Source organism: Anolis sagrei, chromosome 10 (genome assembly GCF_037176765.1).
Source record: "Anolis sagrei isolate rAnoSag1 chromosome 10, rAnoSag1.mat, whole genome shotgun sequence".
NCBI lineage: Eukaryota > Metazoa > Chordata > Lepidosauria > Squamata > Dactyloidae > Anolis > Anolis sagrei.
Genome location: NC_090030.1, coordinates 22,887,939 through 22,903,223, shown reverse-complemented (window position 1 = coordinate 22,903,223; position 15,285 = coordinate 22,887,939). Strand labels below are relative to the sequence as shown.

The 15,285-nt window shown below is 42.0% G+C and overlaps 1 protein-coding gene across 6 annotated transcripts in view; it reads left to right on the top strand.

Moving 5' to 3' along the window:
* The window catches only part of KLHL13 (kelch like family member 13), a 115,793-nt gene that overhangs the window by 75,337 nt on the left and 25,171 nt on the right, over positions 1-15,285 (top strand). For all 6 annotated transcript variants that reach the window (XM_060756073.2, XM_060756076.2, XM_060756075.2 and 3 more), the window contains one exon: positions 13,122-13,263. In XM_060756073.2, coding sequence (XP_060612056.1) covers positions 13,122-13,263 — 142 coding nt within the window. The remainder of the gene's footprint in view (positions 1-13,121; positions 13,264-15,285) is intronic.

Below are 15,285 nucleotides of genomic sequence, written 5' to 3'. Positions count from 1 at the left end.
GCCTCCCTCCCTGTCTTGTCAGGGCACTCCAGAGAAGTGTTTTCGTCAGTTTGTGAGAAGGAAGGATTTTTTCCCCAAAACCCTCCACATTTGAAATACTATATAATAGTTGGTTGAATGGAATTGTATCAGAACATCTTTCCTGTTCAGATTCCTCCATTGGACTGAGCTTTCGTTTTGGAATAGAGATCCTCTGTGTGTGGGTGTACACCTGTTTTCTGGAACATATTTTTTTTCCTTATCTCTTGAAAAAAGTCAAAATCTGCCTTTTTGTCTTAATTAAGCAACTTGCTAAGCCTGACCTTCCAACTTGCCGCATCAGCAAACAAATGTTTACGGTGCACCAACTGCTGGGCCACAAATTGCAATGCTGGGCTTGAGTTGCTGGCGGTTGCTCCACATTGTCTCACCAGACCTGGTTTTTCTGATATCACCCAACGACGAAGCAGCATCTAATTCAGTATTTCTCAACCTGGGGGTCAGGACCCCTGGGGGGGGGGATCATGAGGGGCTTTCAGAGTTGCCAAAAACCATCAGAATATCTATCTATCTATCTATCTATCTATCTATCTATCTATCTATCTATCTATCAATGCTCTGTGCATAATGAGTACCTTAAAAACAAAAGAACCAATGAACGAAATCACACCAAATTTGGTAACAAAACGTCTCACAACACAAGGAGTGACCATCACTCAAAAATTATGATTTTGTCATTTGGGAGTTGTAGTTGCTGGGAGTTATAGTTCACTACAATCAAAGAGCATTTTGAACTCCATCAACGATGGAATTGAACCAAACTTGGCACACAGAACCAACAGAAAATACTGGAAGGGTTTGGTGGGCATTGACCTTGAGTTTGGGAGTTGTTGTTCACCTTTATCCAGAGAGCACTGTGGACTCAAACAATGATGGATCTGGACCAAACTTGGCACAAGCACTCAGTACGCCCAAATATGAAAACAGATGGAGTTTGGGGAAAATAGACCTTGACATTTGGGAGTTGTAGTCAATGGGATTCACAGTTCATCTACAATCAAAGAGCATTCTGAACTCCATGAATGACAGAATCGGGGCAAATTTCCCACACAGAACCCCCATGACCAACAGGAAATACTTAAGGCCATCCAATCCAACTCCCTTCATCAGGGCAAGAAAACATCATCAAAGTCCTCCTGACAAAGAGCCATCCAGCCATAGATATAGATATAGATATAGATAGATAGATAGGGAGTTGAGACTCCCAAATGTCAAGGTCTATTTCCCCCAAACTCGATCTGTGTTCATATTTGGGTGTATTGAGTGCATGTGCCAAGTTTGGTCCAGATCCATCATTGTTTGAGTCCACAGTACTCTCTGGAAGTAGGGGAACTACAACTCTCAAACTCAAGCTCAATGCCCACCAAACCCTTCTAGTATTTTCTGTTGGTCATGGGAGTCCTGTGTGCCAAGTTTGGTTCAATTCCATCATTGATGGAGTTCAGAGTGCTCTTTGATTGTAGGTGAACTATAAATCCCAGCAACTACAACTCCTAAATGAAAAATGTTTTGAGTGATGGTCACTCCTTGTGTTGTGAGACGTTTTGTTGCCAAATTTGGAGTGATTTCGTTCATAGGTTCTTCTGTTTTTAAGTACTCATTCTGCACAGAGCATTTTTATATACATAGATAGTTAGGTGTATATTTATATTTAGGTGAATATTTTTGTCTTCTCCCTTAAGTCCCTTTTTGCTTCCCTGGGTAAACCCCACTAAAAGCAATTTTATTATAATGTGTTTAATAATTGGTCTGCTGTGAGTTTTCCACACTGTTTAGTAGTTATATTTCTGCTCTGAATTGTACGGATGGTGTTGTTGTGATATTGTTATGCTGAACATTTTAAGACAATTGTCCTTCATTCACAAGAATGAAATGTACAAAGACATTGGGTTACACCCAAATTCCATTTGTCATGTCTTTAGACCTACCAATATTACATTTATATGTGACTAACTTGTCCCATTGACGAACACATGACTCAGATGAGATTCAGCCTAATGAATTAGCAGTTCTCAAACGGAATGTGGGACAACAATGTTCCCATGACCATAACATCAGGACCAACACTTTTTGGCAACTGGACCTAGTGATTTACAAACTTATTTTTTTGCTGTGACAGTTTTATTAGAAAGAGTATTGTGTTCTTTTTGCTGAAAGCAAATGTCTTTGTAACCTTGAGAATTGAAAAATATCCCTGTGTCAGTCTGGAATACCTATCTAGATGCAATAGGACAGTGGTTCTCAACCTTGCTAATGCCGCGACCCCTTAGTACAGTTACTCATGTTGTGGTGACCCCCCAACCATAAAATTATTTTTGTTGCTACTTCACAAATGTAATTTTGCGACTGTTATGAATTGTAGTGTAAATATCTGATATGCAGGATGTATTTTCATTCACTGGTCCAAATTTGGCACAAATACCCAATACGCCCACATTTGAATACTGGTGGAGTTGTGGGGGGATTGATTTTGTCATTTAGGAGTTGTAGTTGCTGGGATTTATAGTTAACATACAATCAAAGAGCATCCTGAACTCCACCAACGATTGAATTGAACCAAATTTTGCACATAGAATTCCCATGACCAAAAGAAAACACTGGAAGGGTTTGGTGGGCATTGATCTTGAGTTTTGGGGTTGTAATTCACCTACATCCAGAGACCACTGTGGACTCAAACAATAATGGATCTGGACCAAACCTGGCACAAATACTCAATATGCCCAAATGCGAACACCTGGTGGAGTTTGGGGGAAACAGACCTGGACAATTGGGAGTTGTAGTTACTGGGATTTATAGTTCACCTACAATCATTCTGAACCCCACAAGCGATAGAATTGGGTGAAACTTCCCACACAGTATATTCATGACCAACAGAATATACTGTGTTTTCTGATGGTCTTTGATGAAAATAGACCTGGACATTTGGGAGTTGTATTGCTGGGATACAAAATGTGGAGGCCGTGACAGACTTTGTATTTCTAGGTGCAAAGATTACTGCAGATGCAGACTGTGGCCAGGAAATCAGAAGACGCTTCCTTCTTGGGAGGAGAGCAATGTCCAATCTCGATAAAATAGTAAAGAGTAGAGACATCACACTGTTGTTCATTTGTTCAGTCATTTCCGACTTTTCGTGACCTCATGGAGCAGCCCATGCCAGAGCTCCCTGTCGGCCATCACCACCCCCAGCTCCTTCAAGATCAATCCAGTCACTTCAAGGATGCCATCCGTCCATCTTGCCATTGGTCGGCCCCTCTTCCTTTTTCCTTCCATTTTCCTCAGCATCATTGTCTTCTCCAAGCTTTCCTTTCTTCTCATGATTTGGCCAAAGTACTTGATCTTGGACTCTACTATTTTTCCCTCCAATGAGCAGTCGGGCTTGTATTTCCTGTAATATGAACTGGCTGGATCTTCTCGCTGTCCAAGCCACTCTCAGAACTGAAGAATACTAAATGATGGCTATTGGCTAGGTCTGTGTCTCATTATGAATTACAGTTATCTGTTTTTATTTGCCTTTAAGAGACTTTTATGCTGATTAAAAAGTCCCAACTGGATGGCTTTAAAAATACTCCCTCCCCAAAAAGTAATGCCACTTATTGATCGGAGCCATAGAATTAATTTGAAAGTGAATTAACTTTCCTCCTTTCCAGAATTCCTGGTGGAGGCATAATTTGCTTACTAGGAAACGCCAATCAATACATTTGCATTTGTTATTACCTAATTAATTGTAGCACTTGGTAGGTTATTATTAACGAGTATGAATAAAACGCCAAATGGTTGATGCATTCATTTTTTCCCCCTCCTTGGATTCAGAGATGACCTATCCAGGGGAAATAAAAGAAAATTAGTTTTTGGAAATCCTGATGTATTGGACTTTCAATTGTAAGTCGCTGGTAATTTAGGTATTTATTCATCTTTCTGTGTGTCCTGGCAGTTGGCTGTGCATGTCTAAGGAGACCAAGTGGCAAGGTTTCCCTTTGGAATATGGAATTTGGAAACACTACGTGCCTCTATTACATCCGGAAGAACTTTCTGGTCATGTCCTTGAATTTTGTGTGTCTTGGCGTTGAGACAAATGCTCACGTCTCAAGCAATGACATTGGCATGGGCTCTGCATCCTGAAAGCCAAGGTTATTTACTAGGCTGAGGTTGGGCTAGGTGTGTGTCCTTCTTGTTAATTGAATGACGAAAGGGTTGAAGGGAAAGGCCGTCTATCCCAATCGCAGGGCTAAGGATGGATGAGGGTTTCATTGGCCGGCTTTAGTGAGTGCAAAATGTGCCAGTGTTTCTCATAAACAAAATGCATAAATAACAGGATGGGTGACGCCGGCCTCAACAACAGTCTATTTGTGAAAAAGACCTTGGAGTCTTAGTGGAGAACAAGTTAGACATGAGCCACTAATGTGATGCAACAGCTAAAAAAGCCAATGGGGTTTTGGCCTGCATACAAAGGAGTCTAGTGCTCAGATCAAAGGAAGTCATGGTGTTTCTGTTTTCTTCTTTGGTTAGAATTTTTCACCTGGAATAGTAACCGTGTGTCCAGTTCTGGGCAAAGCAACTCAAGAGGGATGTTGACTCCAAGGCAGTGTTTCTCAAGCTTCCTAATACTACAACAAGTTCCTCATGTTGTGGTGGCCCCCAACCATAACATTATTTTTGTTGCTTCTTCGTAACTGTACTTTTGTTACTGTTATGAATTGTAATGTAAATATCTAATATGCAGGATGTATTTTCATTCACTGGACCAAATTTGGCACAGATACCTGATATGCCCAAATCTGAATACTGGTGGGGTTGGAGGGGGATTGATTTTGTCATTTGGGAGTTGTAGTTGCTGGGATTTATAGTTCACCTACAATCAGAGCATTCTGAACTCCACCAGCGATGGAATTGAACCAAGCTTGGCACACAGAAGTGTTTATTTATTTACAGTATTTCTATACTGCTTTTCTCACCCCGAGGCGGACTCAAAGCGGTTTACAGATGAGTAATGACAAAATTCAATGCCAGTACAAACAATTACAATTATACACTAGAATTAGACATAAATCAAGCAATAAAACAATCATTAAAAAAATAAAACAGTCTCGTCCATCGAATCACCGTTCCAGTCATTGTCTTTCTGAAATGCTGCATACATTTACTTCTACTGCCCAAAGGCCTGGTCCCAAAACCATGATTTTAATTTTTTCTAAAAGCAGGGAGCAGATCTTACCTCATTTGGGAGTGTGTTCCATAGTCAGGGGGCCTCAGCCGAGAAGGCCCTGTCTCTCGTCCCTGCCAGACTCATCTGTGCTATTGACAGGAGCGAGAGCAGGTCCTCCCCGGATGATCTTAGATTACGAGGTGGGACGTAGGGGAGAATGCGTTTGGGGGGCATTAACCTTGAGTTTTGTAGTTGTAGTTCACCTACATCCAGAGAGCAATGGGGATTCAAACAGTGATAGATCTAGACCATACCTGACACAAATCTTCAATATGCCCAAATGTGAACACAGGTGGCATTTGGGAAAAATAGACTTCAACATTTAGGAGTTGTAGTTGCTGGGATTAATAGTTCCCCTACAATCCAAGAGCATTCTAAACCCCACCAATGATAGCATTGGGCCAAACTTTCCACACAGAACCCCCATGCCTTGAAGAGACTCGCTGGCATGAGCCTCCCTCCAGCCTTGCATGTTCTCCCTTGCCTGCACATATGCACCATGTTACTATGTGCTTACCACGCCTGCTCTCCCCTTCTCCACTTGAAGTCTCAGAAATAGTCCTCCCCTTGGATCACAGCGGAAGAGGGGTTTTGGTGGATTTGCTGTCTCTTTCCAAAAAGGAAGAGAAGGACAGGCGGAGAGATCTTGGAATCCTAGAATCATAGAGTTGGAAGAGACCTCATGGGCCATCCAGTCCAACCCCCTGCCAAGAAGCAGGAATATTGCATTCAAGCACCCCTGACAGATGGCCATCCAGCCTCTGTTTAAAAGCTTCCAAAGAAGGAGCCTCCACCACACTCCGGGGCAGAGAGTTCCACTGCTGAACAGCTCTCACAGTCAGGAAGTTTTTCCTCATGTTCAGATGGAATCTCCTTTCTTGTAGTTTGAAGCCATTGTTCTGCGTCCTAGTCTCCAGGGCAGCAGAGAACAAGCTTGCTCCCTCCTCCCTGTGACTTCCTCTCACATATTTATACATGGCTATCATATCTCCTCTCAGCCTTCTCTTCTTCAAGCTAAACATGCCCAGCTCCTTAAGCCACTCCTCATAGGGCTTGTTCTCCAGACCCTTGATAATTTGAGTCGCCCTCCTCTGGACACATTCCAGATTGTCAATATCTCTCTTCAACTGTGGTGCCCAGAATTGGACACAATATTCCAGGTGTGGTCCAACCAAGGCAGAACAAAGGGGTAGCATGATTTCCCTGGATCTAGACACTATGCTCCTATTGATGCAGGCCAAGATCCCATTGGCTTTTTTTGCCGCCATATCACATTGTTGGCTCATGTTTAACTTGTTGTCCACGAGGACCCCAAGATCTTTTTCACACATACTGCTCTCGAGCCAGGCATCGTCCCCCATTCTGTATCTTTGCATTTCATTTTTTCTGCCAAAGTGGAGTCTCTTACATTTATCCCTGTTGAACTTCATTTTGTTAGTTGTGGCCCATCTCTTTAATCTTCTGCTTTTTCTGCCAAAGGGGTTCCTAAGACCATCAGAAATATGTGTTTTCCGATGGTCTTAGGCAACTCCTCTGAAACCTGGTCAAGTGGTCCCTGATTAAAAAAAAAGTTGGGAACCACTGATTTAGCCTGATGACCAAACACAAGGAATCTCGATTGAGCAGGTAGAGGTAAACTGAGGAGATCAGCGAGGATTTTTGAGAAGAGAGGCGGCAACAGGGATCAGCTGTGAAAGCAGATTTAAGGGAGTGGAGTGTGTTTCCTGATTGCTGGCTGCATCTTCAGTCTCCATGCCAAGACTTTGGAAGCTTGACTCTCTTGCTCCTTTGGAATCTGGACTGCTCTTGGACATCGGCTCTGGACTTGTGGACTCCACCTTGTTCATTGGATTTCTGGTCATAGACTCTTGAATCTGGACTGCATATTTGGCTTTCGCTTTAGCTTGTTCCTTCGAATTTTGTTGCTTGGCTAGACCTTGGACTGTTGTATACCCCTCTCTGTGTTTTGAAGTCGAGACACTTGACAAACACTAGCATTGTGTGATGGGACTAAACATTTGAATAGTTCCTCTTCCCCGTCATTATCATAATGTCTACATCCCGGCAAGAGGTTGTCCTGCAAGGCTGGGTTATTGCTATCATTATTTTAAAATCTTTTATCAAGCAACTAGCTAAATCCGAACACACTTTTCTGTGTCTCAGTCTGATATGAAATAAATGAGATAGTAAATAAAAGTATTTTTTCAAACACATATTAACTGAGAAAACACATCATTCAATTCAATACCCTGCGTTGCGTTGCTGTGTCTATGTGGAATGGAAGGAAAGAAATGAAAAAGAGGTTTTTGCCAGAAATTATTTTCCTTGCAGACAGCCAATTCTCTCACACCAGAAGCGACTTGCAGTTTCTCAAGTCGCTCCTGACACGACAAAAAAATTGTACTATGCTAATAATATAATATATTGTATGTAATATATACCTTGTATATATATACCTTGTAAAGGAGCCCCCGGTGGCGCAGTGGGTTAAAGCACTGAGCTGCTGAGCTTGTTGATCGAAAAGTCGCAGGTTCGATTCCGGGGAGCGGCGTGAGCTTCCGCTGTCAGCCCTAGCTTCTGCCAACCTAGCAGTTCGAAAACATGCAAATGTGAGTAGATCAATAGGTACTGCTCCGGCAGGAAGGTAACGGCGCTCCATGCAGTCATGCCGGCCACATGACCTTGGAGGTGTCTACGGACAACACTGGCTCTTCGGCTTAGAAATGGAGATGAGCACCAGACCCCAGAGTCAGACATGACTGGACTTAATGTCAGGGGACTACCTTTACCTTTACCTATATATCTTGTAAGCCTCTCTGAGTCCCCTTCAGGGTGAGAAGGGCGCATATAAGTGTTGCAAATAAATAAATAAATAAATAAATAAATTTCTTATACTGCTGAAGTAAAATGAAAACTAGCCTGTGAGAGGTTGCTTTGGGCATCACAGATTCCACTTTGTCTATACGCAGACTGCTAGTTTTACTCCAAATACAGGCATATTTTCAAGTGCAACATTGAGTCAAAATTTCATTTTGCTATAAAAACATGCGCGTATTGGAATGCAACGTCGTGTCGAATTGTCAAGTCACTCGACCGACTACTTTTTGAGTTTTGCGAACACAAACCTACGCAGAGCTCAGGAATAGTAGTTACCTTTGAATTCATCTTGCTTAAATCCAATATAGAAACTGCCGCCTCTCAAGCCAAATTATTGTTTCTAACGTGGACTCCTTTCTGTTGGATAAGCTTTGCTTGTTACCGATGTGGTGGGACAGGTCTGGAGTGGTTTCCAAGCCTGCTCTGTAATAAAATACAACATCTAATCGCTGTCATTCAGCCATTGCTTTCGTATTTGTTTCTCCTCCCTTTTAAAAAAAATCAGCTTTCCCCTAACAATTATTTTCTGGCACAAAAACAACGTGGGAAGCAAATCCTCGGATTAGGGTTGTGTAGATGGTTTATGCAATTAATCAAGATGTGACATGAGGTTTTTGGGGGCGGATTTGCTTTTGTTAATGGCCACGCACTGCGCTGCATGCTAAAAGAAGCAACACTCTCCATAGGTAACTGGGCGGTCACATTTTTCAAAGCAGACTTTTCATTTCTGCACTCTGTATGTTCTGTGTGTTTCACATCTATGTTTCCAACCTATTTTTACTTGTTTAGAGTCTTTTGATTGTATGGCGGATCCTCCTCCAAACTATCTGTGGCTTTGGTGAATCCCTGAAAAATTATCACGTTTCAGAAATTCCTTTAATTAGATGTGGTCTCCCTTGATATCTGGGTTGCTGTGAGTTTTCCGGGCTGTTTGGCCATGTTCCAGAAGCATTCTCTCCTGACGTTTCACCCACATCTATAGCAATCATCCTCAGAGGTTGTGAGATGTGTTGGAAACTACACAAGTGGGGTTTATATATCTGTGGAATAATGTCCAGGGTGGGAGAAAGAACTCTTTGTTTGTTGGACGCAAGTGTGGATGTTGCAGTTGGCCACCTGGAATAGCATTTAATGGACTAATCCAGAGGATGGCGACTAAAATGATCAAGGGTCTGGAGAACAAGCCCTATGAGGAGCGGCTTAAGGAGCTGGGCATGTTTAGCCTGAAGAAGAGAAGGCTGAGAGGAGATATGATAAATATGTGAGAGGAAGCCATAGGGAGGAGGGAGCACGCTTGTTTTCTGCTTCCTTGGAGACTAGGACGCGGAACAATGGCTTCAAACTACGAGAGAGGAGATTCCATCTGAATATTGTGTCCAATTCTGGGCATCACAATTGAAGAGAGATATTGGCAAGCTGGAATGTGTCCAGAGAAGGGCGATTAAAATCATCAAGGGTCTGGAGAACAAGCCCTATGAGGAGCGGCTTAAAGAGCTCAGCATGTTTAGCCTGAAGAAGAGAAGGCTGAGAGGAGACATGATAAGGGCCATGTATAAATATGTGAAATGAAGTCATAGGGAGGAGGGAGCAAGCCTGTTTTCTGCTGCCCTGGAGACTAGGACGTGGAACAGTAGCTTCAAACTACAAGAAAGGAGATTCCATCTGAACATGAGGAAGAACTTCCTGACTGTGAAAGCTGTTCAGCGGTAGAACTCTGTGGTGGAGGCTCCTTCTTTGGAAGCTTTTAAACAGAGGCTGGATGGCCATCTGTCAGGGGTGATTTGAATACAATATTCCTGCTTCTTGGCAGGGGGTTGGACTGGATGGCCCATGAGGTCTGTTCCAACTCTTTGATTCTATGATTCTATGATTCTATCCAACACATCTCTCAGCCTCTGAGGATGCCTGTCATAGATGTGGGTGAAATGTCAGGAGAGAATGCTCCTGGAACATGGCCGGACAGGCCGGAAAACAAACAGCAACCCAGTGATTCCGACCATGACAGCCTTCGATAGCAGAAGGAAATATCATTGCAAACACGTGTCTACAGGAATTATTTTTAAAATAACTTGGTTTTCAAATGGAGATAAAATTAAATTTAAGTATAATGTTCACTTGCATTTGGAGACCGTTTGCAGTTGAAGGAATTTCAGGAGCTGATTTTGAGGCCAATGTATTTACCTGCATGTTAACATCAGGGTCTTTCTTGGTGTGTTTCTGAGTGTTAAATTAAATGAGAGTTTGATACATCACAAGATGCATGGACAAACACTGAGACTGCTGTGTACAGGTTGAGCCTCCCTTGTCTGGAAGACTAAAATCCAAAAAAAAATAAAAAATTCCATGATCTGAAATAATTTTTCCACTCTTTGGCTAGTTTGCCTTGCCTTTGGTTGGAGAGCGATTGAAGAACTGAGAAATAAACAAGCAGAACTAGTGAATGAGTAAGAAACAAGGTTTTCCCCAAATGTTAGTGTGCAGTTTCTAGGTCTTCCAGCTGGAATCTGACCATAGGATTGCATTGGAGAACCTTGAGATTCCTAAAGAGGTGATAGGTCTAGAAATCCCTAGGTCTTCCAGCATGAAGTTGACCTAGGTCAGTGGTTCTCAACCTGGGGTCCCCAGATGTTTTTGGCCTTCAACTCCTAGAAATCCTAACAGCTGGTAAACTGGCTGGGATTTCTGGGAGTTGTAGGCCCAAAACATCTGGGGACCCCAGATTGAGAACCACTGACCTAGGGGTTCCTTAGAGCAGTGGTTCCCAACCTGTGATCCATGGACCACCAGTGGTCCCCAAGAATGAAAATATGGTTCACAGCCTCACCATTACTACACCGTTGTCTTGAAATTACACAGCAATGAGAGCGACTGGTCTCGCAAAATCCTCTAATAGTGCTGAGGCAATGGTGATGTCGGGAGGGAAGAGGCTGACTAATCATAATAATAATAATAATAATAATAATAATAATAATAATACTTTATTTATACCCCGCCACCATCTCCCCAAGGGACTCGGAGCGGCTCACATGAGGCCAAGCCCAACAACACATCAATAAAACAAGAAAGCAATAAACAAAAACAATACAATTAATATAAATCACATATAAACAATAACACACAAGGATTTAAAAACCTATGGCCAGACCAAATGTAATAGTTTAAAATTAAATAAATAAAACGCTGGGCATAAACAAGGTATGATATATCTGGTAGGAGGGTTTGAAAAGAAGTGAGCGGAGCGCAATCCAATGAATAGTTAATAATAATAATAATAATAATAATAATAATAATAATCTTTATTTGTACCCCGCTACCAATAACAAATAATCAATACAAACAGTTAAAATAAAACTCAAAAACAAAAATACACAATAAGCAATAAACAATAACAATAATATACAGCATTTAAAAACCTATGGCCAGGCCAAATGTAATAATTAAAATTTAAAATGCTGGGCATGAACAAGATAGGGTAAACTAGGATAGGGTGAAATTCTGAGGACATTTTGCTGGGTATTATTTCCTTATTCCGGGAAGGCACACTGGAACAGCCACATTTTCAGGCTCCTAAAGACTGCCAATGTTGAGGCATGCCTGATATCCCTGGGAAGTGAGTTCCAGAGTTCCACCGAGAAGGCTCTCTCCCTCGTCCCTACCAATCGCGCCTGCGCGGGAGGTGGGAGCAAGAGCAGGACCTCTCCAGATGAACGAAGAAATTGTGTGGGTTTGTACACGGAAATGCAGTCACGCAGGTAGGCGGGTCTCAAACCGTTCGGGGCTTTGTAGGTCAGAACCTGCACCTTGAATTGGGACCGGGAAATGAACAGCAGCCAATGTAGCTCCTTAAACAAGGGGGTTGACCGCTCCCTTTAAGTCGCACCAGTTAGTAACCTGGCTGCCGCCCATTGTACCAATTGAAATTTCCGGGCCGTCTTCAAGGGCAGCCCCACGTAGAGTGCATTACAGTAATCCAATCGAGGTGACTAAGGCATGGACCACCCTGGCCAGATCCGACTTCACCAGGTACGGTCGCAGTTGGCGTACGAGTCTTAATTGTGCGAAGGCCCTCCCGGCCACTGCCGACGCCTGAGCTTCAAGCGTAAGTGTTGAGTTCAGGAGGACACCCAAGCTGCGGACCTGTGACTTCAGGAGGAATGCAGCCCCATCCAGCACAGGTTGCCACCCTATACCCTGATCCGGCTTACGATCGACCAGGAGGACCTCATGAAAGGTTACTACTTCCACATCAGCTCTAGATAAATATGGTTTTCTGTAGGCGAGCAGATGGCGACTTCTGGATGGCATCTGTTCTGTATCAGAAACTAGAGCTGATGTGGTTTATCCAATGCAATTTTGTGAATCAGCACCCCAAATAACCAAACCGAATCTGAAGTTGAGCAAAAACCCTTTTGGTACTAAAATTGGAGAGTGGTCCCTGGTCAAAATGGTCCTTTTTAAGTGGTCCCTAGTGAACGTGGTCCTGGTCAAAAAAAGGTTGGGAACCACTGCTTTAGAAGGAACATTTTTAGTCAAATCTGTGAATATTCAAATTCCTCAAAAGTCAAAATTTCAAACATGGAGGGACGACTGTATTCTGCAGTCCAAAATGCAGAACACTTCTGAGCCCAAGCATTTCGGATAAGGGACGCTCAACCTGTATTAAGGCAGCATTGATGCGCATGCTGGAAGTAACCAACACTTCATTCACAGCTTAAATAACGGATAATTCTTCTTGCAAATACAACTTATTTGACACCTTGGTCAGAGGTTATAGGTGCAAGTGGTACTGGTTATGTCACAACCGAAATGTAGATGGAGTTGTAAAGCTTCTTGGAACAAAGCTGGAAAGTCAGACTAGCCAGGAGAGTGTCACATTTCAACCCTTAATAGTGGTGCCTCGGAAGTGTGATCCGGTCTGACTCCCTCGGAGGGTGTCCGTTCTGGAGGGTGGGCTGGGAACAGGCCGGGGCTGAAGACCGCTCTCGTCTGCTTTGCCTTCCAGATCCCTGGTCGAGGAGGAGGACCCTCACATGAAAGTCTCTCTGGGGAGCAGCGATATGGGGGTGTCTGCCCACCTGCAATCCTCCAAGACAGGCACCACCAGGTTTTTCACCAGCAATACGCACAGTTCCGTCGTACTCCAGGTAAGACCTCACCTTGGGCCGAAATCTTTCAGCCATATCCTCGTCCTTGTTTATTTATTACTTGTTTATTAAGCTAAACTAAGCTAAGCTATTACTTGTTTATTTATTAAGCTAAGCTAAGCTAACTATTACTTGTTTATTTATTAAGCTAAGATAAACTAAGCTAAGCTAAGCTATTACTTGATTATTTATTAAGCTAAGCTAAGCTATTACTTGTTTATTAAGCTAAGCTAACCTAAGCTAATACGTGTTTATTTACTAAGCTAAGCTCAGCTAACTATTACTTGTTTATATATTAAGCTAAGCTAAGCTATTACTTTTTTATTTATTAAGCTAAGCTAAACTAAGCTAAGCTATTACGTGTTTATTTATTAAGCTAAGCTAAGTTAAACTATTGCTTGTTTATTGATTAAGCTAAGCTAACCTAAACTAAGCTAAGCTAAGCTATTGCTTGTTTATTTATTAAGCTAAGCTAACCTAAGCTAAGCTATTACGTGTTTATTTATTTATTAAGCTAAGCTAAGCTAAGCTAAACTATTACTTGTTTATTTATTAAGCTAAGCTAACCTGAACTAAGATAAGCTAAGCTATTACTTGTTTATTTATTAAGCTAAGCTAACTATTACTTGTTTATTTATTAAGCTAAGCTAACCTAAACTAAGATAAGCTAAGCTATTACTTGTTTATTTATTAAGCTAAGCTAACTATTACTTGTTTATTTATTAAGCTAAGCTATTACTTGATTATTTATTAAGTTAAGCTATTACTTGTTTATTAGCTAAGCTAAGCTATTACTTGTTTATTTATTAAGCTAAGCTAAGCTAAACTATTACTTTTTATTTATTAAGCTAACCTAAACTAAACTAAACTCAGTTAAGCTAAGCTATTATGCGTTTATTTATTAAGCTAAGCTAAGCTATTATGCGTTTATTTATTAAGCTAAGCTAAGTTTACATTACAGTTCACGGCCTTGTTCATAAAACACAGGGAGCCCCCAGTAGTGCAGTGGGTTAAATTGCTGAGCTGCTGAACTTGCTGACCAAAAGGTCGGCGGTTCAAATCCAGGGAGCAGGATGCCTCAGCTTCTGCCAACCTAGCAGTTTAAAAACATGAAAATGTGAGTAGATCATTAGCTACCACTTCAGTGGGAAGGGAAGGGGGCTGCATGCAGTCATGCTGGCCACATGACCTTGGAGGTGTCTACGGACAACGGCGGCTCTTTGGCTTAGAAATGGAGATGAGCACCACTCCCCAGAGTCAGGCATGACCAGACTTAATGTCAAGGGGAAACCTTTAAGTCATAAAACACGGTTGTGTTGCTGCTGTTTTAACTACTAAATCTTTATTCATTATTGAAACGTAACACTGATTTATGCTTGGAATGCACTGTAATATTGAGGAGTTCTTAAGATACAGGCCTTGCCTGTTATTTTATATGCAAATTGTCATGGGAAAAAATCATAACAAAAGCTGTCCCATTTATTTTACAAACCTAAAGGCTGAGCGTGGGACGGAGACAATAACAACAACAAAAAGATGAAGCTTTGGGAGCTCAGCAAAACATGATGCTATAATGCCACACAAAACAAAGTAATGTTCCATCCAGAGAATATATGAAAATCCAACCAAAACATTGGTGAACATGTGTTTTTCAAAATGTGGGTTGTAGATCCACAACACTGGGTCCATTTTGCCACCCTTCTATGCAGTCTTAGGATTTTCAATTCAGGGAGGGGCATTGAGCATTACTAGCCAGGGGACTCTCATGCATTGCTAAAGGATTGTATGGGAATCATACATAGACATTAAAGTCGAATCAAAGGGAAATTGTTATTGTTGTTATTGTATTTATTTATACCCTGTTTTCCTCTCTTAAAAGAGACTCAAAGCATATAGTACAAGTATGGGAAAACTCAGGCCCGAGGCCAGATGCCGCCGCTTGGCCATTTTCTCAGGCCCTCCTCTCTCTCAACATCCTATCCTTCCTTCCTTCTCTCTTTCCTTCCTCCTTCCCTCCCTCCT